Source organism: Notothenia rossii (assembly GCF_949606895.1).
Source record: "Notothenia rossii genome assembly, chromosome: 11".
NCBI lineage: Eukaryota > Metazoa > Chordata > Actinopteri > Perciformes > Nototheniidae > Notothenia > Notothenia rossii.
This window is the reverse complement of record NC_136910.1, coordinates 14,968,854-14,996,851: the sequence shown is the minus strand read 5'-3', so window position 1 is coordinate 14,996,851 and position 27,998 is coordinate 14,968,854. Positions and strand designations below refer to the sequence as shown.

The following is a 27,998-nucleotide window of genomic DNA, read 5'->3' as shown; positions in this document are numbered from 1 at the left end:
TTAAAACAGCAGCCACCACTTGATCCTTGGCAGGTATTTTTATTTCATATATAGACGCTTTCTGTAATCAAATATGAGTGCAATCAAACAACAGCAATACAAACATTACCAATGCAGTCTGAGAACCAGGAACAGGGTTAAAACAGGGAGTTCACTCACTCTACATAGCGAGCAGCTAGTAACCTCATGGACATTACAAAAAAAAAAAAAATGTTCCTCTGTCAAGACAGTCTGCCGTCATGTGTCATTTCCAACCATGAAGGTGGGGAGGGAGGTAGGGAAGCCCCCTTTGACCCACCACCCTCCTGCCCTTACCCTCCTTCTACAGGAAGTCCAACCAGTGATACAACACCCCCCCCCCCCCCCATGAGTCCCACTTGCACTCGGCTCTTCAGTGAACAAGATAACCTCCCATTTACCCCGATCATGATTATCATCGTCATCCTAGTTGTATCATACACAACAACAAAAAATCCAAATAATTTCCACTTCTCACACGGCAGGAGCCAATCAGAGTGCAGAGGTCCTTCGGGTTCAGTCAGTCTCAACCAATGGTTATCGAATCCGGGTCGACTAGAAAAACCCCGAAGCTGTACATGTGGAACCAGAGTCCCCATGCAGTGCCCTGCGAAGCCGGCACACATCAAATACACAGATGGAAGTGGAGGGTGGGTTTGGGTTGTTTGTTTCTTTTTTTAATGGTTGTGTGTGTGTGTGTGTGTGTGTGTGTGTGTGTGTGTGTGTCATTTAAGAGGGGAGAAGCATGGTGTTAGGCAAATATTAGACCCAGTAGCACAATAAAGAAAAAAAGTCCAGGAGAAGAAGAATCACAAGTCTTTATCCACCGTCTGTCTTCTCTTGGCCCTCTCCGAAAAAGAAAAAAAAGCACTCACACACAAACTCCCTCCCTCACACACACACACACACACACACACACACACACACACACACACACACACACACACACACACACACATTATAGGTCCTCATGTCATTGTGAAGTCATGTGTTCAATGTCAACATTCAAGAAAACAAAAAAACAAACAAAGAAATACACCTGAATGGTAAAAATCTCTACCATCACAATGCTTTCAGTTCATAAAATCTTGACATTTCTGAAAAGTGATTTTTTTTTTGTTTTCCTCCAGGTTTAAAGCAGTATGCATGTGTGTGTAGTTGTTGTCGTCGTCGTCTTTGTCCCACTGCTGCAAACACACACACACACACACACACACATGCACAACCAACATACGCACACTCACGCACTCCAACACACACCACATGTCCTCTTTTTAGTGGAGAAAGACATGGCGCAATGGAGAGACACTCCTCCTTTGGGCGGATGCACCGATCACCAGGAGGAGACGGGGGGTCGTTTCCACGGCTACCAGGGGTCTTCCAGCTCACCGGCACTCTGAGTGAGTGAAAAAGGAAAAAGATGGGAGGTGTGGGTTAGTTGTATTGTTGCTGCGTCTTTCACTGCGCACAGAAGTAGAGACACTGCTCCTGATGCCCTTAAACAATGGCAATTTTTGAACCTCGCTGCCCCTCTTATCTACCCACATTGAATGGATAATGGTGAAAGACAGTGACATTCCCCTGCCCAGCCTGTACGTTAACACAAGCAGATCCCAGACCTCTGATGACTCACCTTGCGGAGAATCACGAGGCCAACTGTCAGACTGAAAAACAGGGGGGGAGAAATGGAGAGTCCCTATAGTCTACGCAGCTCCCCCTCCGCTCGTGTCGCCGCCAGCTCATGCAATGCAGCGGCAGGCTTTTATTTTGCTGCTATTCTTTTAATGGAGACGACAGATTAAAATGTCTTTGAAGCAGCTGAGATGAAATTACGGGTCGAGGCTACGGAGCTAAAAGCTGACAGAGGAGGGCGAGAAGGTGAGGATTTTATTTTCTGCTAGAACTTCTACACAGAAACAATAACAGCATATTCAGTATAGAAAGAGACACTACAGCCCTCAATCAAATGCCTCCACTTTACCTTGGGATCTGAAGATTTCTTGGGCGACATAAAACACATTTTGATAGGGAGAATATGATTATTGTATGCCTAATCACAACCCTGATCTACACATGTGTAAGGTTTGAAACATGTGCAAGACACAAAGGGACAGCAGTACATTCAGATTACAGAGAGATACTCTTACACACACTGGACACAAATCATAGCATTATACCTCAAACCATTTTTATTTGTTCATTTGTCATTTTAAAGTGTGTGGGACTCATTTGGCCCACGTAACCACATACAAATACAACTCATACAAACACGCATACATACATACGCGCAGTGTTTAGCATAACCTCCCCTCCTATAGTTAAGTGCCTTAGATATTGTAAGGATAAGTGCAGTGCATGCATTACACTGGGTGCTAGGCTTTATACAGACTGTCAATAACATTCCTCTAGCTGCTATCACAGAAGAATGAACACTGCAGGTTCGGTCTGTTCTCTAACTTTCACAATGACGAAAGACTTGTGCTGTTTTGAAGAGACGTTGTCATAACCTGTGAGGAATGGAATATACTTTGTGTGGGATTTAATCAAGCTGAAACACATCCTGCCAGGGTTCATACCAGCGGCTGTCGGCATGAACAGTGGGAACCTAATGAAAACCTGCTTCATTAAAACTTCAGCTACACAGAGAACTGAGCGCAGGTACACAACTCTCTCCCATTAAGCCTACAGTGGGGTTAAATGCTATATGTTTTAGCCACGCTAGCTATGACTCTTTAGGGATGTAACGTTAGCCATGTGTTGGGAAAAACGTGTGAGCCTGAGTATGTAGTCAAAAAAACAAACATATTGTTACCTGAAGCATGATTAGTTAGTATCTATAGTGACTTTCTATGTGTGACGATATCTGCGGTCCCTCCAACAAAAACATTTGAAAAACTCAACACCAATGACTCTTTCGAAAATTGTGACCTTGTTAGTCAATACAAACTTATTTAGTTTTGTAGAAATAAAACTAGAGCGATACATTGCTCTTGAGTTTTTTTTCAAAGGAATTGTTGGGCCCTTTATATTCAACAGAAGTCTACAACAAAACAATGTTTATTGCTAAAAAACACTATAGGTAAGAGGAGAAATATGTGTTATAATTTGGGGGGAACTGTCCCTTGACCTCAGGTTCAGTTCTACAATTTTGCTTTTTCTTAAAGATGAACCTTGTCAGAATAGCTGCACTGTGCATTGAGATGAATGCTAATCAAAGCATGTAACCAATGCTAACATTAGTATTCATCCCAAGCTCACAAGCTAAAGAACTGATATCAAAAAGTAGTTTTCTGATAAAGCAGGGATCATCAACATGTGCCCCAGTTTTCATTAAGGGCTCATTCCTAACCTGAGCAGGCAGCATTTAAGAGCACAGCTTCCCTCTGGGACAGGGCTATGCCAACAGAGGCTAGGATTTGCTGACAGTATTACAGCTAACACTGACAGAGATGACACAGCCAGTACAAAGGTTGATCCATGTCACACGATGTAGAGCAATAAATCACACACTGTACAAACTAAACCCTTTTTTAATTTAATCCCTCCAACAGGTAACTTTTCCGCTGTGTAATGAGCATTACAGCCTTTGAGGGTTGCTACAGTAGCGTGGCTCTATACTGTACTTAAAGCCTAATTCTCATTTAAACAAACATTTAGTCACCTATTTGAGTTTTACTGACATATACAGGAACATATTTTGACCTTTATGTGGTTGTGAGGCAGCGTAATAAATGTGGTGATGTGGAAATAGGAATATGTGGTGATGGAATGATCTAAATAAAATGCCGTTCAAACTACAAGTGTCCCACTGTGGTTTAACTGCCCGGTTTTCCTGTATCCGGACTGGTTTGAACAACCTAACATCGCTGAGCTGATAAACGGGCTAACAATCAATAATCACCCACTACCAAATTTATTTTTGAAATTACAGTAGTGATGATTGGTTGGACTCACTCAAACCCTTGCAGACACACGTACACACACATACATACATAAACGAAAAAGAAAGTGTGTTCTGAGTCTGTAGAGGGAGTTGGCCTGGAGACAGTGCAGTGTGTTGAAACACAGCTGGAGATCTCCTCGCCTTTTCTTTGTCAGTACGTCCACTGTAAGCAGGTTTGGGGGGTGAGGCTCGGGGGAGGGGGGGAATCAGCCAGAAGCCATTACTGGTAAAATGTTGGCCATGGAGTGCAAAGTTCATTTTTTGCTTCAGCAGTCACTTTTTAATGTAATAATAATAATTTGTTATTGATTATTTCCTAAATGTCTAAACATCAGTGTGTAAAAGTGTCTGGCAAGTTTAGGGAGTCCAAGCTGAGGCGGTCAGAGGACAGGGGAGGGAGGCAAAAGAAAAGAGCCCTCATTAGGAGGAAGGTATGCAAGTGGCTTGGAGACAGAACTTGAATGGACAGAAGGGCCGTTTTTTTATTTCCTTTGCATTATAATATACTGAAATATTCATGAGCATGGTAGCTGTAGTTGTGCAGACCATGATGGAGGCCGATGTGTCCATTTAAGTTCTGTGGTGAAGGGAAGGAGGAGAGGTCGTAGCACAGCTGACTAGGGCTCTGGGGTCGGGCTGGGTTGGAAGGGGGGGGGTGCTCAGTCAGAGGAGGGGTCGGACTCGAGGGCGGGCGCATCTTGGCTGGCCTCCGGCTCTGCAGTGGCGGGTGAGGGTGGGGGTGACCGGGGAGAGGGAGGGGAGGCGGGCTGCTGTTGGCCGTTGTTGTCGCCGTCTCCGGGGGTCCTCCTTCCCTCCCCCGCCCCCTCCGCCGCGCTTTCCCCCCGCAGGGTGTAGGTGGCGAGGGACTCCTCCAGCACCGACTGATACTGCCCCCGGTGGTGCAGGCGGAACTGCCGCAGAGCCTCCAGCAGATGAGCCGCCGTGCTGCCACCTCCCTCCTCACTCTCCTCCTCTCCCCCCGCACAGGCCTGAGGTGACACGCGCCAGGGGTCAGACTCTGCAGGCACGCTCCACGGTCAAACACACACACACACACACACACACACACACACACACACACACACACAAACACACACACACAAACACACACACACACACACGTACACAAACAAGCAACGGCAACAAAACTCACATCATTGGCACAGAATTATCTGCTACACACTAGCGTGACGACGTCTGAGACATTCTTGCACCAGTCGGACCAGCCCATGCAAACGCTGCCTCTGACCCTGTGACCAACAACCCTTTGTGATATTCGCTGTATGGTGTAACAGAGGAGGGGGGGGGGGGGGGGTGGGGGTGGGGGGGGAGCACGCACACAGCCCAGAGACAAGAGCCTGCAAGTCAAGACTCCACCGATATTAATATGACAAGTACACTCATACGTAAACACAAACTCGCCTCTCACACTTCCACGCCGTTTAAAACTTGACACTGAGCTCCGTTTGTCCCCGTGGCCTTTGCATCTATTTCTCTAACGTGATTCTGAACTGTACATTGTTTGTTTTGTTATTTTATATTCAAGCCCTGATTCTTTGAGATCGGATAGGTGACTGTGTTAAGCATCTGTCCTTCATTTTGTCACAGAGTGAGGATACACAATCTTAAGATTTTCTAAACAATTAAGCCATATCTCTAGCCAAGTGTAACTAAAATAATAATGACATACAGAATAACTGTAGTTATCATGGGCGAGTCATGTTAATAGCATTGTTCTAAATCGATACATCTTTATAGAGTTTTCCTGAATAAACATGACATGATTTCGATGCTGGTGGTGTGATTTGCCTATTTCTGCCCAGGTAGGTTGTTTTCCTAAAGAAATGTAATGAAGATTAATTATATTATCCAAGACAAGAAAAATATAGTCACGTGTAGCGATGGTCTTGCTTTCTGGACATACTTTATATCCTCTGTACGCTTCAGCTAGCCACTTTTTTTAGAAAAAAGCAACATATTTATCCTTATCTTTATTTTTCCATTCCCTGCGCAATCAGAAAAGTGTTTTTCTTATAATAACTTAAGATTCAACGCGCAATGTTTGTGCAGAGTTTTACAGCAGATGTCTGTTTTCCCCTTCGTCTGCTTAAGAAGGAACGTTTCTCTGTGCTCACCTTGAATCTGCGTTTTAGACATGTACCAACCTGTTAATTGAACATAAGTGTGATGTGGAAACTTGAAGCCTCCTTGTAAAAGCACAACGAATGGACTGCTCAGTGAAGCAGGAGACATCTTGTGTCCGGTAGTTCCACATAACTTGATTCCAAGCGGTATTATTATGTCTTAAAACATGTGCGGGGTCTTTTGAAAAGCTATTAAAGTCATCAGTAGGTTTTTGTGGGCATTTGTTGCTGAGGAGTTTATGAGCTTAATGGAGGTCCTAATACAATACTATTCCAATGATAAATACAAGATCGACCACGACGCTTCGATGCCTTTTGACACGGAATGCAGACAAATGAGTTTCACTGGGCTTGCCAAGGTAACTCTGCCAAGTCTATCCTCCACCCTCTTTCACACTTAAATCACATTCATTCTCCAACACACCCACACACACAAAGTGTCGTTGTCTGGGCCTGTGTGCGTTTACATGTTGAGGGGGCGGGGGTGAAAGGTCTGAGAGGTGAGGGGTTTAAAGAGATCAACTCACCCCTTCCTCTTCTCTGTGAGGGTTCAGCTTGTTGTACACTGCCTCGATCACACTGCGTCTGTAAACACACAAACAGCACACAGCTCGCTGCTTAGAGGAGAGGACAACTCCCAACGTAATACAAACAGTCTCTGTTCATTCTTTGCAAATGTGTATTGATTCACTCTTTAATGGAACTAAAAAAGCAGCTGAGTCGATACTTGAGCATCCGCTATTCATGTATAAATAGACCTACAGGATCTCTTCATACATCTTTACAGGTAAGTGTTTTGAGGAGGAGATCAACAGAGCTAAACCCACATATGTTCTGTCTGACAGAATGTAGGACAATGGAAAGTAAACAATACTTCATAATAATTTTGCTTGAAAAGTGACATTAACGACTTTTTGGGAATCAACTAATTGTTTCAGCTCTATGTGTAGACTTAAAAAATAATCAGACAATCGGTAAACAAAGTGATGCATCAATAAGATCATAACATTTAAATAAATTCAGGTTTGTCGATTTTTTTGACACTTTTTAGATAAAATGATTAAATAGGAATAAAGTGAATTCATTGATAATGAAAGTATTTTTTTTTACAGCTTTGTTATTGTATAATCTATTTCCTGTCTGTTATGTCCCTTTTTAAAGCGCTTTGTAACCATGTTCAAATTGCTATACAAATGAAGTGTTTGTCACTCCTGACACAGGATTTCTGTGTAAATAAGGGTGCAATATCTTGAAGATAGATGTTTGTAAAAGTATCTGTCACAAAACAATGGATGTCGACAGGCCAATAACATTTGAACATGTTCTGTGAGTAAGATGTAGTTTAATGCAGTTCCAGGCTGTGTATTTACTTGCTGGCCAGGCCTCCGCCAGGTGGAAGGTTGGGGATGTTCTCCGAGGCAATGCTCCTCAGGACAGACACCAGGTCAGGGACTCCAGCCTCCCCACAGTTCCCCAGGAGCTCTGCACACAAACACAAAGGGCACCAGGGGTTTGCGAGAGGTTATGTTGTAGGTGATAAAACACTACCTTTGTCAGAGAAATCCTCCATGGTGCTGGAAAAAACACAGTGTGTGTGTGTGTGACTGATTTAAAATATTTGTTATGCTACCTAAAGAATGTTAATTTTGCCCAGGTCAAGCACATCACTTTTTTTTTTTTATATTTTTTGAAGAAGGCAACGAAAGACTGCTGGGCCCAGAAAACAATGTGGGCATTTAAGTACAACTCCAACAATTTATAATAATTTACCACAAATACAGCACATAAGTCCGTATTAAGATAAACATTACTGAAATATTCCTTAACAGTGCCAAAAGAATATGATCAAGTACCAAGACCATAGCGTTTTTCTAAATCTTTCTGACTAATTTGTAACTGTACCCTACAGAATATTATGAATAATGCATGTTTGTGAGTGAGCATGACGTGTGTGTGCTGACCCTCAACACGGGTCTCCAGGTACTTATCCAACTCCTCTTCTTTCTTCAAAGCCTCCTCTGAGATCTTGGGAGCTCCGGGTAAAGACACCAGCACCACACTCATATTGTCCCTGCTCCCCTGCGGCACGAAGAGAGGACGAGAAAGAAAAAAAGAGGATATAGTAATTTGTCCACAAATTAAATTGTATTTTTCTTATTTATACAGAGATTTTTTTTGTTTTGTTAATACCAACATTCTGTTTATTTTTTGTGGCTTTCTGGCCCAACAGATACCGTGGTGCTAACGTAAGCTGCCAGGTTGCTCGCACTCACAAGCTGAGGTCATGTTCGGCTTGTGATTGGCCCGTGCAGTTGAGTGGGCGGAACCTCAATATTGTTGCTCCAGCCCCTCAATCACTACTGCGACAGCTTTGCCTCCAAATGATGTCAAAAGATGTCAGCTTCCATATGCTTCCTGGGATATTTTGGCTTCACTTTTGTACAGTGGGTAGGAGAGTAGAGGTGTCATCTATTTGTATGTTTATAACTGTTCAAGTCAACTGGGCAGTCCCAATGTTCCTAATTTTTCTTCCTTTTGTTTTGTTTTAAAAATAAATAATAAAATAAAATAAATGCTAGGCAACAAGCCATTAGTGTCGTTACTCATAGAAACAGGAGAAGAAAAAAACTAATAGTGTAAACATCCTGCTGAAAGAAGTTTAGACATGAGCTGTGTCCCAATTCAGAGGCTGGGTCCTCCTGAGGACCCAGGCTCGCAGCCCGCGGAGGACCCAGCTTGGGTCTTCCGCGGACTGCGAAATGAGACGGTCTACGGAGCATGTCCTTGTACGTCACCGGCAGTTACCCCTACATTTTGCCGCCCCCGTCACCTAGCAACCAGCTGCAGTCACAAGTGCCGGTAATAATTTCTGACACCAGGCAAAATATTTTCAAACTGTTTTCAAACTGTTTTCCAAACTGTTTTCAAAACTGTTCAATATGGAGTCAGATCTAGCTGCACTTATTTTGGTGTTATGTTTAAATTATTTTCCCGAGGTCGCAACAGGCCCCCGTGAAGAGGGCTTCATTTTCCCCGCGCATCTGGATAAATTGCGCAGTCTGCTCCTTGCTCCCTATCAAAACAAAGTAGTTGCAGTAAGATTTGTATAACAAAAGCAGTTAAATAAATAAATTAGCTTTATAATGAATCCCAACAATATGAAAACCAAACAGGGTTTAGAAATATTTTCACTTCATATTATTTTACATGTAATATAAAGAAGAAATCTCCAATTGCCCGTATATTTAAATACACAAATTAAATAGGTTTACTTTTCTTTCATGTCGTTTACTATTTGGGTGAGTACATTTAAAAACGAATCCAGCTGAAACCGTTGTAGCCGTTGATGGGACGTTACAAGCCATATATATTTTTTTAAAACTCATTCGTCACCGTCACCCGTTGCATCCTGGGATATGGTAGACCGCGGAGTGTACATCAGATGTATCCTCTAAATCTGGGGAAAGAAGGCTGTATATGCGGGCCGCATTCGGAGGAGTCTTGTCTTTTTTTTAAATTGGGACAGCCTTCGTTTGGCGGAAGTGACGTATGCGGTCTCCGAATGCATCCTCAGGAGGATGCGGCCGCTGAATAGGGACACAGCTATGGTGTTTTTATATCTACAGAGTAACGTGTCCAGTACAGACCATTAAGGGTGGTGAAAGCATTTATATTAAAATATCTGTTACTAGTCCGCTCATAATTCTTCCCCTGAGTATTAATAAATGGTTTGGAATGTCAAAAATGTTTGAGCACAGTATTGAAGTGAAATGGCCAAAGTTGTGACAACACTATAGAGTGGCGAAGTCCCTCCCCTTCCGGTGGACCTCCATGGGACCTTATTTCGGAAAAATTATGTATTGAAGTCAATGGAGAGAGAAAGATTATCTTTCTATCCCATTTGAATTGTGCCACGAATTACACATATGATGTTTGTCAATTTAAAAGATACTTTTGCAAGTCAAAAAAAAAAAAAGTTTCGTAGAACTGCGATGTAACACATTGTTTTGTGTGAAACGGTCAATGAACTACATCTCTGGTCTCGCGGAACAACACACGTCACCAAGATGGCCGTCACTACTGTCTTGCTAAACAAGGGATTAGATACCCTCACTATCACCACAATGAAACACGTCCTGAAGAATGTCATGCAAAGCTGCCTGCCTTCCTTTGATTCTCTCTGAACTGCCTGATCTTTTTCATGTTTAATGTCAACCATTTGTGCAGATAGCATGAAGTACAAAAGATCGCCGATGCTAATGTAGCGTTAGCATTTCTCCCCCGGGCATAAATGGTGTATTATAGAATGATCACACACCGGTGTGACAGTACTCTTCAAAGGGTTCACGAAATATGACTACTACTCTTACTGTTTAACATTTTGGGTTACTTAGCGTTACTTCATGTTAAGGCTAATAAAAATGACAAGGCTGTAATGCTAACTAACGTGCTAGCTACTAGCTAGGTAGCTAACTTGATCCAGCCACTCCTGGTCCTTTCATCAGACGGGAAGCAAAAGAACGAGCAAGGCCCATTGCTGGTATGTTAACAACCTGGTACTAAGCACACAGGCATCTTGTTAAAGTTATCTTAGCTATCTCTTATATTTAGGAGGAAAACAATTGTGACATCAGTTATGACATGAGGATTTGTAGTTTTTCTAGTTGCGTATTTTTCATAGTCTTGTATTTCAACAGTTTTTTGACAAACTGTGACTTTTTTGACATGGAAATTATTTTTTAAGATTGACAAACATCATATGTGTAATTCGTGGCACAATTCAAACTGGATCGAAAGATAAGTTTTCTCTCTCCATTGACTTCAATACATCATTTTTCCGAAATAAGGTCCCATGGACCGGAAGTAGATGGGCGTGACTTCCCCACTCTATGGCCTTTAAAATCTCTAAATGTTATGGAATTTATTCAAATGGAAACATATTATAGAAAAAGCAAAGCTCGGCCTATGGCTGGTAGCAATTTCCTGAACAATGAACAACATATTAATTGGCATTTATGTGACACAAACAGTTAGTGACAAGATAGAGTTCTTGCTTTAAACCAATGTTTGTACCTTGTGATTGCCTTGTAAAAGTCAATGTGGTCAGAGTAGCTTACAGTATGTGTACAGTGACACACACATCACAAAAGGCAGTGGCAGCAGAGGAGATTTATGACAGCGTGTGGCTGTTACTTGAGATTACCCATCCAGTAAAGTAAAAATAACTAGGCTGCTGTGCACTAGTTGGTTCTTGGAGTACTCGAGACACAAAATAGGTGACACTCGGAAGGCAAAGTCCAAGATGTGGAGTGCTGCATGAGCTCAGCTGAGTAAAAAAAGCAATTTGTGCTTTTGTTTGGATCGATAGCTAAGAAAGCCAACAGGGAGGGACTGAATTGAAAGCAATAATACATTATTAATAATCAGATTTTTATGATCTCTCTCTGAGAGAGAACATTAGCCAATTTTGTTATCTTCTGATGCAGGTTTTCAAAATGTATTCCAGTATATTAAGTTGTATTTTGAAAATATATGTTTATTTATTTTGTTCTTTTCAAAATCCTAAGAATAGGAGGCAAAACTGATGATGAACACATTTAATATGCAGAAGAGGTATCTGAAACCGAATTGAAGTAAAACTACAACCTCATCATGACACTTTTTTCTATATTACTGCAAATGGCTAGAATTAATCAATTAATAGAAGCATTCAGATAAATCTATCTTCCCTTATTGACCTTCACCAAAGCACCTGCCTGTCATTGGAGCCGTTGCTACACTGTATGCTTTGCTTTTATTCGGGAACCCTCTGGCCCGACTCCCATACACACACTGGATTTCAACTATCCAACTTAATATTGGCATTTCAATCTAAGTTATGTTCAATAGCTCTTAGCTTAAAGACTAAGCTAAAAAGCATGTTACATTGTATAGACCTTCACCCACAATGTACATAGATAGAATAAATAAATATTGAGGAATAAAAACTTACCTTGTGCAGACAGGTGTCCACCACCGAGTTACAGACCTTCTCCAGGTCATCGCACACCAGGAGTCGAGAGCGCACAAACTCACACAGCTCCTCGTTGGACATGACATCCCAGATTCCATCACACGCAAGCACCACAAACTCGTCTCCTTCGGCCGCCCGCTCCAACACGTACACCTCGGGCTCGGGGCTCACCAGCTGCTCCGTGGGGCCCTTACCATCCACACATTTGTAGTCGTAGTCCCCCAGGGCCCGGGACACAGCCAGGGAGCCGTTTACCCTCTGGATCATGACTGAGCCGCCAGCGTTCTGGATGCGCTCCTTTTCACGGGGGTTGCAGGGCTTGTGGTCCTGGGTGGAGAAGCCCACCTTGGTTTCTCGACTAAGCACGGCCCGCGAGTCGCCGCAGTTAATGAAGTAGAGGTGGGTCGGGCTGAGCAACACGCACACGGCCGTTGATCCGCTGCGGTCCAGGCCCTGCCGCAGGTCGGAGAAGCTGCGCATGTACTCGTCAATGTTAAGGAAGCCCAAGCGGATGCCATCTTTCACGCCATCCACGGAGCCGGATCCTGAACTGAACTCGGCCCCTCCTGACAAGATGTGTTCCAGCAAGTGGCCGGAGCAGTAGTTGGCCACCCGGGAGCCTGCATGGCCATCGTAGACAGCAAAGAAGGACCAGTCAGTGAGTCCATGGGGGAGGCCGACCGCTGCTGTGTGGGCATCCTCCATCTCCACCCGCCAGCCCTGCATGGAGCTCAGGCCGTAGCGCAGCCCATTGCCATCACCGTGGGCAGTATGCTTCTCCGTCTTCGGCTTGTCCAGGAATGCACCCATTGCTGCCTATAGCTATTAACAAAGGGAAAAGAAGGGTTTATACAGGATTAAGATTACACCATCACTAGTTAGGACAAAGAAGATACTTTCATTGCACTACTGTAGCATACATTTACTCACTTTATACAGAGTTAGTAATAGAGGTAGACCAATAAATGGATAAATATTATAATATTAGATATTGGTGTTTATGTTGCTGTCCAGAAAAACTCATCTAGGTTTGAAGTCATTTAGAAAGTGATACCATTACAGTAACATATTTTACACAAAATCTGTAATACTCCAGTCAGGAAGGTCTACCATTATGCTGTCTTTTATTTATTTACACTGAACCAAACAGCCTCAGAATATGGCTGCACCAGTGTTTGATTTTAGCATGCGTTACGCGAGTGAAATAAGCGTGAAAATCTTTTTTTAAGTCAGTATTGGTCGGAGCGATAATTTGTGTATGTGTAGGCAATATCAATTCTTAACTTCATTTAAAAAATGTTTTAGTTAATGTTGAACTTTATTTTGACTGTAAATATAAAGGGGAAAAAATCCAAAAGGGAAGAAAGCATTACCATAACTGTAGTTGATATTGTATGTGTTTATGATTTACAAAAGTCGAAATAGTAAATAGTTAAGACTAAATCCAGATTATTTTCTCACATAATTATCATCAATCATTTTTATTTCATGTTTAAGATATAACATGCCAGTAGAGATCATATCATAAATTGTATTCATCATATAAATCCCTCTGCAAATCTGCAGTTTTTAGTGTCAGTAATTCAGTAGGTTCCTTTCTTCTGTGATTACAGAGTGCTTATAACTACTCAAGGAATGGTGAGAGCCCAACAACAAGACAAAGGCGGTGTTTACACGAGAACTAAACGGGTTGTATCTGCTACTTTTCTCTCGCGTATTCGTTCACACAAGGCCATAACAGAACCGCGGAAACGGACCCCGCAAACGAGAACGGGTCCCAAGGTGGATAGATCTGCAACCGGAATGCTCTGGGGGGCCAAACGGCTCTGTGTGTACGATCATTTCCTGCCATAGCCCCACCTCTGCTGCTCACTGCTGTAGCATGGTCAGTAGCTATTGTCAGTAGCTACTGCTACTGCTACTGACGACCATGCTACAAATGTTAGTGCAAAATCTATAGCTCGACCATGCTACAGATGTCTAAATCCACCGCGGGTCATAAACAGAAGGGCAACCATGGCAACCATGCTCAGGGGTCTTCTTCGCTGCTTTTGGTGTATTTTGTGGCGGAAGTTACTAGCCCACTTACAGGCCCGGCATATGTACTAAAGCGTCTCCAGCGCTTTCGAGCGGTCTCGTGCGGAAGTACAGCGCCACTTACAGGCCCGGCATATGTACTACAGCGTTCCCAGTGGTCTTGTGTGAACGGACACGTTAAATGAGCCGAATGCGTGTGAACGGAAGACTTTTTTGAATACGAATTTGGCACGTAAACGCAAACGTTCCCGTGTAAATGGGGTCAAAGATAGCAAGGAGGAACCACAGAGCTGAGGATTACACTGCAGCAGTAAAGCTTCTGTGAGCACACATAACCTCTTTTACTCTGAGCACAAGGTAACTAAAACTATTAGTACCATTGATTTGTTGACAGGACCTCACATTACTGAATCAGCAAGGTGTTCACCTGCAGAGCTGAATGGGAACTCATCTGTCTATGTTTTTGTTCTTCGACAATCAAATGCATTCCAGGAAATCCAGTTTGAGTGGCAGACCAATGAGTTTGAAGGCTTATCAGACAACAAATGATAAGAGTGCACCACAGGAAGGAGCACTTGAATGTAATATATTGACCAACATAGTCTCCTGCACTGTTTTGTTGCAAGCTACAAGCTAACAGAGCTTGAATGAATTGCTACTGAAGTTAGTTAAATATAGAATAATGTATTCATATTTTGATCTACCCAGTTAGACACAGGTAACTGTTCAAATGAGGCAGAGGCTTTTGACTGAGGAACATGGAAATATTTTCAATGTAGATAACTAATCTGTATCAGCCTTCAATTGACTGAAGAGCTTTTTCTTGTATACGAAAATGAAAAGGCCCCTAAAATTGCAACGTTTACAGTTTTTTATGTTAGTAGTATTTCATTCATCGGGTCAGACATTTTTTGTTTGTCTACTGTTACTAGCAACTGTACCTGAAGACCCTAGCAGCCTCAACCTCATGCACAGCCCTACCCCACCATATCTTTGGCATTTTATGACCTGCACTATATTTAATACCAATCAATTCTGACCTAAATGTCATCAACTGCTTCTGAAAGCTACTTACAGTATGTATTGGTTGGCTGGTTTAGAGCTCATGAGATCTCAAAATCAATATAAAAGCAAAACATATATATTGAAAGTGCTCTGAGCATGTCTTTTTTTTCAACATATTGATTTCTCTCCCTGCATTACCTCCCACGAGTGCACACACGGCATGACAGGCATGTGCCCAAAAAAGGCTGGTACATGCAAGGAGTGACTTCAGCTGGTTTAGGAGGAACCTATGTGTGTATGTTTGTTATGCGCATGTGTGCAGTGTCATAGTCTATGTGCGAGAAAAAGGCACTCTATAAATATGCCAGGCCGGTTTAGATTTCATGTCCAGGGTGGGGCATCGGGCCACGCCATTCACATTTTTCCTGCCGTTCTGCTACAGGATTGAATGAACAGGATTCCCTCGATCAAGCTCTCAGCACTAGCTTCTGCCATTCACAATTACCTATATGTTCATGTATGGTAAGAAAGTGTGTTCACATACGTGTGTGATAGAAAGAGAAATCTGTTATGTTCACCAGCAGTGATTCTCTCTAAAAATAAAACAAACACACTGCCATTGCCTAGCAACCACCCACCCTGCAGGGCAAACATCCAGGCTAAGCTTCATTCAGCGACATCCCCCTCTCTATGTCACACACACACACACACACACACACACACACACACACACACACACACACACACACACACACACACACACACACACACACACACACACACACACACACACACACACACACACACACACACACACACACACACACACACACACACACACACACACACACACACACACACACACACACACACACACACACACACACACACACACACACACACACACACACACACACACACACAGTAGAGAGAGGAAAGGGGAGTTGCATCATCCATCCATTAAAGCAGTCGCAGCAGCCAGACCCTGAAAGGAGACATGCAGACTGCAAAAACACATGCAGATACTATGAGATTCCTCTGTCTGACAATTGTTTTGTTACACTGCTGGTAAAAAATACACTGGGAAATATCTCCATTGAGACATCAGACTGAAACAAGGATCTCCTAACCACTTAACCCCCTCAAAACTGCTGTCACCCGAGCTGGAACCACAGGTTGAGAATCAACAACCCCTCATGCGAAGACGCACACGTCTGCCAAAAACCACTGTGGCTACGAAGAGGGAAGTGGAAGGTCGGGGATTACATAATGCTGCAGAGAGCCTGAGTGCCGCTGTGAGAGCAGTGCACAAATAAGTTAATGCTATCCTGGAAGCAAGGTTAACATACAGCTTCCAGCACATCAGTACATACAGTATGCTGCAATATGATGGGCTGATTTGGAAGTAATCAGCTCGGTGTGATCAATATATGATTTTGATTTGATTACAGTCTGAACGTTCGCAACTAATGGCTTTTTACCTAAAACATATAATTAAAGTAATTTCAAGTGTTTCTCCAGAAAATGCCAAACCCATATCCTACATTTAGTTGAGTATTACCGTTTTCCTTGGTGCTGCTTTTTACGAATAACTGAAAAAAATAACACTATAGTGAGTAACAAGCTACCAAGCTGACAGACAAGAGCATCTTACGCGAAACTGTTCATCATGCAGTGTCATAAAATACAGGTTATTAATGAAGGCCCTATGAAATCCGTTTTATATTTTAAATTCTGTGTAATCTGTTTTTTACAGTTTAAGCACATCGTCATCAGAAATAGGGTTCATTCATGAGGTGGATGAATGAAATGTAAACAATGTACAAAGTAATATTCAGATATGCTATTTAATGATTAGCAATGAATTATGTTCATTAAAACAACTAAGGATGTGTTTCAAAATAATTTTGAAGAATTGCAGGAGCTGAGCCAAAACCCGGCACACACTTTTGTGTGTGGAGCCCTTAAAAAACAGAGAGAAGATAAACAGATATTTTTGATAACCGACACCAAAACTTTGCAGCGTAGTTTATGTCTTTTCATTCGTCTTTATGAAGGCATTATATGGAAAAATTCAAATAGCATCCACATTTTAGCAAATTCCAATATATTAGATAACTTAATTTTAGCAATAAATGTTAATATTTTGTTTGTGTTTCCTGCATATCGTAAAATTATAAAGCCCTAAATAATGACATGCTGTCCAACCATAATTGGATAGCATCAAGAGTTAGCTACATTAGCTTACAAGCTAGCAAGTACATCTATTTTTCATCATGTTATTGTGACAAAGCTTTAGTTACTTGTTTCTTGGTAAGTTAATCATTAACTTCCTGTGCCTTGTGACATTGAAGTAGGCCTGAAAGAATAGCCGACTGAGGGTGGCAACAGGACAAACTGCAGAAGATAGTGTAGTGAACTCGTGCTTATGAACATTAGGCAAGCAGTCTAGCAAGCCTGCTAACTTATGCTAATAGAGTGGCGAAGTCACGCCCATCTACTTCCGGTCCATGGGATCTTATTTCGGAAAAATAATGTATTGAAGTCAATGGAGAGAGAAAACGTATCTTTCGATCCAGTTTGAATTGTGCCATGAATTACACATATGATGTTTGTCAATCTTAAAAAATAATTTCCATGTCAAAAAAGTCAGTCTTTCGTAAAACTGTTGAAATATAAGCCTATGAAAAATCCGCAACTAGAAAGACTACAAATCCCAGAGTCGCGTAAGTGATGTCACAATTGTTTTCCTCCACTAAGAGATAGCTAAGATCAGCGCCATATAGATAGAATCTATCTATATGGCGCTGGCTAAGATAAGATAACAAGATGCCTGTGTGCTTAGTACCAGGTTGTTATCATACCAGCAATGGGTCTTGCTTGTTCTTTCGCTTCCCGTCTGATGAAAGGACCAGGAGTGGCTGGATCAAGTTAGCTACCTAGCTAGTAGCTAGCACGTTAGTTAGCATTACAGCCTTGTCATTTTTATTAGCCTTAATATGAAGTAACATTAAGTAACCCAACATGTTAAACAGTAAGAGTAGTATTCATATTTCGTGAACCCTTTGAAGATCATAATACACAATTTAAGCCCGGGGGAGAAATGCTAACGATAGTATCGGCGATCGCCGATCTTTTCTACTTCATGCTATCTGCACAAATGGTTGACATTAAACATTAAAAATACCAGGCAGTTCAGAGAGAATCAAAGGCAGGCAGGCAGGCAGCTTTGCATGACATTCTACTGGACGTGTTTCATTGTGGTGAAAGTGAGGGTAGTCAATCGTTTTGTTGACAAGACAGTAGTGACGGCCATCTTGGTGATGTGTGTTGTTCTGCAAGACCAGAGATGTAGTTCATTCAGCGTTTTACACAAACAAATGTGTTACTTCACAGTTTTACGACACATTTTTTTTTTTTGACTTGCAAAATTATCTTTTAAATTGACAAACATCATGTGTAATTCGTGGCACAATTCAAACGGGATCGAAAGATAAATCTTTCTCTCTCCATTGACTTCAATACATAATTTTTTCAAAATAAGCTCCCATGGAGGTCAACCAGAAAGGGGAGGGACTTCACCACTCTATTGGATAATACGCTAATACACTGTTTTTATGTCAAGATAATTTCATTTCAATATCGACTCACATTCTCTGCAGTCTTACTTAACTCATGCTGGCTGGTTGCGGGGTTTAATTTCTTTCAGATAGGAACTACGGAGCAAAGCTACGCTTGGACAAGGACAACGAAAAGTAAATACAACAAACCTCTGCTCCATGAAATCAAAACCTTTTCCAGAAATCTCCATTAATATTATTTCAGTCACAATCTGAGAGGTTTCTGTGCCTAAGATCAAACTGCTGAACCAATAAAGACCGCTTCAACCCATATGTTTCCAGACCAAAATTCCACTTTTACAGTAACATCAAATTTAATTGAATGATAAATGTCTTCCTATCACAAGGCAGAGAATTATGGATTTTGACCCATCTCGGCCGCTTGTACCCGCGATCTCGTTCTTTCGGTCATGACCCATCCTTCATGACCATAGGTGAGGGTAGGAATGAAAATGGCGCTATAGACAGAGAGCTTTGCCTTCTGGCTCAGCTCCCTTTTCGTCACAACGGTGCGGTAAAGCGACTGCAGTACCGCTCCCGCTGCTCCGATTCTCCGACCCATCTCACGCTCCATTGTTCCCTCACTCGAGAACAAGACCCCGAGATACTTGAACTCCTTCACTTGGGGTAAGGACTCATTCCCTACTTGGAGTGGACACTCCATCGGTTTCCTGCTGAGAACCATGGCCTCAGATTTGGAGGTGCTGATCCTCATCCCAGCCGCTTATCACTCGGTTGCGAACCGATTCAGTGAGTGCTGAAGGTCGCAGACCGATGAAGCCATCAGAACCACATCATCTGCAAAAAGCAGTGGTGCAATCCTTAGTCCAACGAACTGCAGACCCCCTCCCCCACGACTACGCCTCGAAATCCGATCCATGTATATTACAAACAGGATTGGTGACAAAGCGCAGCCCTGGCGGAGGCCAACCCTCACCTGAAATGGGTTCGACTTACTGCCGAGGACCCGGACACAGCTCTCGCTTTGGGAGTACAGAGATTGGACGGCCCTGAGTAGAGACCCCCTCACCCCATACTCCCGCAGCACCTCCCACAGTGACTCCCTGGGAAGCCGGTCATACGCCTTCTCCAAGTCTACAAAACACATGTAGACTGGATAAGCGTACTCCCAGGCCCCCTCCAGGATCCTTGCGAGAGTAAAAAGCTGATCCGTCGTTCCACGACCAGGACGGAATCCGCATTGTTCCTCCTCAATCTGAGGTTCGACAATCGGCCTGACCCTCCTTTCGAGTACCTTAGAGTAAACTTTCCCGGGGAGGCTGAGTAGTGTGATGCCTCTGTAATTGGCACACACCCTCTGATCCCCCTTTTTAAAAAGGGGAACCACCACCCCGGTCTGCCACTCCTTCGGTACTGTTTCCGACTTCCACGCAACGTTGATGAGAAGTGTCAACCATGACAGTCCCTCAACACCCAGAGCCTTCAGCATTTCTGGGCGGATCTCATCCACCCCCGGGGCTTTGCCACTGTGAAGTTGTTTGACGACCTCAGTGACCTCCCCCCGGGAGATTGGTGTCGATCCCCCGTCATACTCCAGCTCTGCCTCTAACATAGAGGGCGGAGTTGTCGGGTTCAGGAGTTCCTCAAAGTGCTCCTTCCAACGCCCTAACACTACATCAGTTGAGGTCAACAACGTCCCATCCTTACTGTACACAGCTTGGATGGTTCCCTGCTTCCCCCTCCTGAGGTGTCGGACAGTTTTCCAGAACAACTTTGGTGCCGCCCGAAAGTATTTTTCCATGTTTTCCCCGAACTTCTCCCACACCCGCTGCTTTGCCTCGGCCACGGCTGAGGCTGCTGCCCTTCGGGCCTGTCGGTACCTTGCAACTGCCTCGGGAGTCCCCCGGGACAACAAATCCCTGAAGGCCTCCTTCTTCAGTCGGACGGCTTCTCTGACCACCGGTGTCCACCAGGAGGTTCGAGGGTTACCGCCCCTTGAGGCACCTAGGACCTTGAGACCACAGCTCCCCGCCGCGGCTTCGGCAATAGAGGCTTTGAACACCGACCACTCTGGTTCAATGTCCCCAACCTCCACAGGAATGCCCGAAAAGCTCCGCCGGAGGTGTGAGTTGAAGGCCTCCTGAACTTGGGCCTCCTCCAGACGTTCCCAGTTCACCCGAACTACACGTTTGGGCTTACCAGGTCTATCCAGAGGCTTCCCCCGCCACTCGACCCAACTCACCACCAGATGGTGATAAGTTGACAACTCCGCCCCTCTCTTCACCCGAGTGTCCAAAACATACGGCCTCAGGTCCGATGATACGATAACGAAATCGATCATGGACCTTCTGCCTAGGGTGCTCTGGTACCACGTACACTTATGAGCATCCTTATGTTCGAACATGGTGTTTGTTATGGCCAATCCATGACTAGCACAGAAGTCCAGTAACAAACCACCACTCTGGTTCAGATCAGGGGGGCCGTTCCTCCCAATCACTCCCCTCCAAGTGTCTCCATCATTGCCCACATGTGCGTTGAAGTCTCCCAGCAAGATTAAAGAGTCCCCTTCAGGAGCCCCATACAGGACTCTTTCCAGGGTCTCCAAGAAGGCCGTATACTCTGAACTGCTGTTGGGTGCATAAGCACACACAACAGTCAGAGTTTTCCCCCCCATAACCCGCAGGCGTAGGGAGGCAACCCTCTCGTCCACTGGGGTAGACTCCAACAACGAAGCACCCAACCGGGGACTTGTGAGTATCCCCACACCCGCCCGGCGCCTCACACCTGATACAATTACACATTAAATCAGGTGCTGCATATCCAGACCATGTTATGGACTCGGTGACTGACGACCACTTAAAGAAATATACCTGATAATTATGACACGAATATGTGATGTTTCCCGTTATTAACAAGGTGAGGAGGAGCTAGTGAATGCACCATTAAACACACCAACTCAGGGTGGATTGTAGGATAGTGGGCGAGGACTGCAGAGGATACACCGGGTCCAATTTCACAGCCGCATTTGGAGAAGCCTCTGGAATGGGAAAGCCTCATCAAACTGTTATTACGTATTCAGTCTTGAAATACGAACTTTGGAGCCGGCAACACTAAATTGGAACACAGCTCATATAGTGGAATAGATCCCCTGTGTATCAGTTAGGACTTCTAAAAGGCACACCTTTTTATTGTGTCCATTCAAAAAGTACAATTCTTAAGTGTTACATATTTAACGCTGTCTTTTATCTTAACTGCTGAAACCAATTTAACTTGTACTCTGACCTTGCCTCCCATACGTTTATTTTATGACAAAAGGGTGCAAAGATCCAACATGCTTGCACTTCCACTACATTTCTTCTTCTGTCCTTTGTGCGCTGATCTGACACAGGGTGCTTCCAAGGTCGAACATACAACTCCTGGATCATACCAGTCAATGGAAATCAATCGTTACACTTGCTCTCATGCATTCGTTTCCTCTGCCAATCAATAGGTTTTTACTTAGATAAAACTAGATTGATATAGGTAAATCTCTGCATCCTTGTGACAAAAGCATCAAAGTGCAGGCAAGACATAAGGTTATTGTTTACATTAACAGTGCAAAAAGATGTATATTTGATATTGGCTCCAATTGAATTAACTGTATTTGTATGTCTATACAGTGCAACTATTTATATTGTGTACATTAAGTTGTTAAAACAACCGAATAGATGTCTTAAAGTAATTAAATCAAACATGTTTGAAACTAAAAAGAAATGCAAAAAATATATTGTGACAAGTTTTACCCTCCTTAAACTAAATTAACTAATGATCATTGAAGACAAGGAGGATATCTGCAAAATAAGAATCTATTTTTTTTTTTAGGTCATTCTGTTTTATAATGGAACTTAAATTTCACTTTTGTAATTCACAACAGATAAGATCTGAAGGGCCACTCATCTGCCAAGAAAGTGGAGGAACCAACATTTACAACCACAACTTACTTGTCTGACATGGTACGACACGAAGGGAGAGACAACAAGGGCGGCAACTGATGATTATTTGTATGATTAGTATTATTTTTGATATTTAATCCAGGCTCATCACAAGGTCTGAGAGTAAACTTTAAATATCTTGTTTTTACAGACCAAAGCTTAGAAACCCAAGGATAATACATTTCCAATAGCATAAACAATAGAAAAGCAGCATACATTCATATTTGAGAAGCCGAGACCAGCAGATATGTGCAAATACGTTGATTTAAAAAAAAAAGTAGTGATTAATCGATTATTTTTCTGAGGAGTGACTCATCAATTACTAGACTAATTGCTTCAGTTATAGAGGCAATTGCGCATTTGATGGTTCGGATTTTTAAGAAGAAACATTTCAGCTACGATCCTGGCAGCAGTTTACACATAAACCGTCTTATCAAGATACCAAATAGAAACTTAACTAAATCATCACAACTTCTAAATAACAAATATTTAAGAACAGGTATCCATAAACCACAGCAGTGCATATGAAGTTACTGAGGGCAACTATATATTAGGTCTGCAGGAATAATTATTTGCATTATTTATGGATCCTTCCCTTCCCTGTGATAAATTCAATGACAAGTTGTGTGACTTGGTAATTTGAATGTCTTGTTTGTCTGGTCAAAAACCATAAAGGTATTATTCAGTAAGTTTACAATTGTAGACAGGAAAAGCATAACATATTTGATAAGCTTGAAACTGTGAATTACTCCAACTCAAAAGTTGATATTCCAAGTTACACAATTGCCTTCATGTTGATATGTTCTTCTTACCCTACCACAATAACCCACATTAGCAAATGAGACCAATGAATTCCAATTCAAATGGTTGAACTAGCTTGTCAGTGAGAATATTTGTGCCAACGTGGGCTCATATTGGGATTTACATTATTTTTAAGGCATCTTGAGAGACAATGTTCCATAAGTCACAGCATTTAAGATCCGTCAAACTCTAAAATGAGCTTGTTGAGTGTCTCAGTCTCATACTGACACTGTGTTCCATCTGCTCCTCAGTCTTTACACACCGACTGCTGACTCAGATAAGATTATCAGCTATTTAACTCCTCCCGTATCTAGCATGCAGGGCACAAGCCCAACACCAAGTGATGTCATATACAGGGTCACCTGTGCACCTTGTCACTATCTGATATACTAGAGAAGGTGAGTAGGGTGACTGCAAGGCTACATTTCAACTCTGCACAATGCAAAATTGATGATGAATGCTAATGTATCATAAACCTTAGCTTATAGGACACATCTACTCTATACTAGAAACATTTAAAATGGCTTGATCATCTAAGGTCATATCAAATGTTCCAACTGTAAATAAATTACGTTGAAGGATAACTGTTCGCATTGCTTGTGGCATTTCTGCTCTCTCATATATATATATATATATATAATTATCATAAATAATAAAAAAACAAGAGTTATAGTTGACTATGTAGCATTATACTGCTGTATATCTGAAGGAAAATAAGGAGCTTGGGCAATCATTAATGTTCAGGACAAACCCTGCTGTCCTGTGCCTATGGACCCGCCCCTCCCTAATAGAGCATAGCATATAAGCAATATATGTATATTGCCCAAAGACATAACATATAAAGTGGTTACTGTATCATCAGTGGACTGATGGTACAGCTATATCTATTGCTATGTTTATGGCAACTGAGGCATAAATAACAAACTTTGAACAGTACAGCTATTCTTGACCAGTTAAAATACAAAACAATGGTAACAGTTTAAACATAGTAGAAACTATAAATAGTAGTAGCTAATTATATATTTACGTATGTTTAGTTTCCATTCTATTGTTATTATAATGTCGCTGTTATAGACAGTTTTCCGGCTTCACAATACCAACTGAACTGTTATTTACCTAAGTAAACAATTGAATATTCTATATTATAGGTAAATAATGAGCAGTAGAGAAGGGCTCGAGTGTTGGGAGGAGCAGTGCTGCTGCCGCAGTAAAACATGACTGGTTGTAAACACCTTACCAGCAGCTTGTGACTAAAATGACTTGCTATCTGCTTAGATTATATTGAATGTGTACGGACTGATTTCACGGGCTTCAACAAAGATACTAGACGTACAAGGGGGGCTTGCGGTTATAATTACCCTCTAAGGTCACTGCATACACAACAGAACATACAGTAAGTTAGCTATCCAACTGGCATTGAATGCTGTCTTTTCATACATTTTAACGCTAAATTGTGGACGTTAGTATCGCTATTTGGGTACATAATGAAATAAATAGTTCTCACATCAGTTTTTGGCTGTGCGCTTGTTTAAATGTACTGTTATATCGTCAGGAATACCATTACACGGCCAAGCTAACATCACATAGCTAACCATTGACACCCATATGACAAAGTCCGCTAAACTGTCATTAGCTGGTTATAGCTAGTGTAGCCTACACCATGCTAGATTAGCTCGTTTGGGACCAGACTAAACACTGGAGGCCAAAATGTCGTTTAACTGTTAAAAATATGTTAAGCAATAATTTGCTTCATTCAAAATTGCCTCACAAGCCTTGGCGCTAACGTTATCTAAGTTACTTTGTAACTTCAGATGATAAGTCAGATTTCATTTGGACAATTGTTTGATTCAACACAAGCGTTATTGCACAACACGATATATGTTGCATGAACCGTTTGATTGTTTTCGGAAATGCGTTTCTGTCTTAAATACCAATCCACTATCCACATGCTGAACTAAATTCCACCTAACACTGCTCCCTCTACGGAAAGGCCTAGTTTGCTAATGTGTTGATATGAGCTAACGTTAGCTGACTTGCTAATGTTAACTTAACAGTTAGCTGTCGTTGGTGCCAACGCAATTCCCCAGCTTGTCAAACTCAAGCTAATGACGTTAGCGCACATACTAGCATGCTACTTACGTTTTCCTGCTGTTGCGAATGTAGATCCAATCTTGATTATCTGCTGGATTCTGCTTTTGTGTGAAGATATGTCGGTTACCTAGCTATCTACGAAGCTAACGTACGCTAGCTAGCTATGTTATGTTTCCTTATTTGACAAAAATAATCGAGATTGGCCTCAGATGAGCGGCGATAATTCCTTTCTCGGTGGTTCCCTGCTTGGACAGCGTTGATTTTTACGCATGTTTGACGCCAGTTCTGTCTCTCACATAAAATGAAGACTATTCCGATCGATCCAAAACAAATATGGACACTGAAAATTGGTTATATTATACAACACTGACAAATCTAGCACTTTCTTGAATTGAAAGGCCAGAGCTATCCTTCGACTTTGGGTGCTGAACAAGAGGAGGTGTTATTTTTGGCATATGCTTGGTGATTGGTTACAACGTCAGGGCAAAACGTCTGTTAATTGGCTGCTTCTTCTGTCAATTAGCTCTGCCCCTGTGCCATACTAGATTCTCATTGGTCTATTACCGAAGTTCTATGATGCACTCGTAGAAGACACTCGTAACGTATTTGGCTTACGCTGAAGCAAGTCTAGATAGGCGGGGCCAGTCTTGAAATAAAAACATTCAACCAACGCTGTGGTGGAAGTAGATCAACTGCAACCGGTATCTAGAGAATACAAATAGAAATAAAATCAAAGGTTGCACGGTTGAGATTAAAATACTTTATCATAATCATCCTCTACACATGTGTTGAAGTCGCCACGCTCACGTGTGCACCGGAAAAAATAACAATCGCAACCCTAATGAAAGTACAGCAGGGGTGCATGAAGGGCTCCAGTGGGAGGCTCCAACAGAAGCAAGTATTGTTCAATTGTACTGTAATTTCTTTAGAAATGATACTATTTAAAGAATGTTGTATGTATGTTTCCCACACTCCCTTCCCTGTAACCCAAATATTGTCAGGGCACGTTTGAATGATTAATCAAACATGATTTTCTTTTTAAAGTACCTCACAAAGGAAGAAATCTTATTAAATATAAATTATGATGACAAGGATGTTTAGAAATTGAAGGATCCATTTTATCTTCAAGTCCCAACACATTTTCATAAATTAACTACATGATGTAACCCCTTTCAATTAGAATGTGGCATCTCTATTGAGTTGTAAAGTACTGCTGCCTTTTTGTTTAGCAGCTCAATAGGTTCAAACACCCCTATGATTGACTGTAGAGCTGCAAAGATTAGTCGACATATCAATAAGATAATCACCAACAAATAATTGCGTGAATAGTTGTGAAAGTAATTATTCATGCAACAATGACAGAAAATGCTGTTTTCAGTCTTTCAGATGCTCTTAATTGTTTCATATCATAAACTAATTATCTTTGAGTTTAGTACTCGACAAAACAGTGCTTTGAATGACATCACCTTTTACTTTGAAAACTAACAATTCATTTTAAGAGAATATCACCTTCTCCAAAATTATGCATCTAGTCTTTTCGACCCTCCTCCAAATCATATAGGCTATTGTTCACTCATAAAGTCTTGATTGTACTGGTTTCCAGCTTCTCAAAATTAACTTCTTTACTGTATATTTTTCAATAGCTTATTGTGTTTTCAATTTGCAGCTTCTATGTCTGTCACAACTTGCGACAGTTGTGAACATTGACTCCACTGGATCATCTGGTGAGCTGGTACAGTTAAAACCACAGGGGGGATGCAGATAAAGCTGGAAGCATCTCAAACTTAATCATGCCACTTTAGGGTTGCATATCGTTGACTTTTTTACGATACCGATACTCAACCGATACATATCGTGATACTTTCATGTTGCATAAGGGAAAAATGTAATCATCCTGCAATTACTCCCATGAAGCGCTTTATGATATAGTTAACATATCAAATGAATATTAAATTCAATTGTGGGACTTGGACCTTTTAGTACTGAACAAACAATGAAAAACACGTTATCTATGAAGAAAACAGATTCTGCAACATCATTTATGACAACCATCAGGTGTGAATAGTACATCTTGTCAATGGAAAAAGAAAATAGCACCAGTATAATCAATATTCAATCTGAGATTCGACTGACCAGAAAACACATAAAGGATCATGAGATCTCAGCATTGCACATAAAACAAATAGCATCATTAAAATCAACATTTGCCTGATGAAAGAAAACAAATCCCATCACAGTTCAGTTTTGTGCATTCATCTTCAAGAAGATGAGCATATCTGCTGTCTGGATCCAAACGGGCCTTTTCCCAGCGTAGGATATCACCTGCTGAACTGAACACTCTCTCGCTTGGCACGCTGCTTCCCTGAACACAAAGGTACTTGGTTGCCATACGAG

The 27,998-nt window shown here is 42.0% G+C and overlaps 1 protein-coding gene across 4 annotated transcripts; it reads right to left on the bottom strand.

The window, feature by feature from the left end:
* ppm1bb (protein phosphatase, Mg2+/Mn2+ dependent, 1Bb) lies at nucleotides 1-26,058 on the bottom strand. Of its 4 annotated transcripts, none has more exons than XM_079660052.1 (6): nucleotides 25,653-26,055; nucleotides 12,098-12,940; nucleotides 8,067-8,184; nucleotides 7,476-7,587; nucleotides 6,633-6,690; nucleotides 1-1,414 (listed from the first exon to the last, which is right to left on the bottom strand). In XM_079660052.1, exons 2-6 carry the CDS (start codon nucleotides 12,926-12,928, stop codon nucleotides 1,385-1,387), a joined length of 1,149 nt encoding a protein of 382 aa, XP_079516178.1. In that variant the 5' UTR covers nucleotides 12,929-12,940; nucleotides 25,653-26,055; the 3' UTR covers nucleotides 1-1,384. The 4 variants fall into 4 exon arrangements, with proteins under 4 accessions (XP_079516178.1, XP_079516176.1, XP_079516177.1 ...); XM_079660050.1 differs by lacking the exon at nucleotides 1-1,414 and adding an exon at nucleotides 2,190-4,979 and having other exon boundaries at nucleotides 25,653-26,058; XM_079660051.1 differs by lacking the exon at nucleotides 1-1,414 and adding an exon at nucleotides 4,480-4,950 and having other exon boundaries at nucleotides 25,653-26,058.
* Between the last annotated feature and the right edge of the window lie 1,940 nt (nucleotides 26,059-27,998).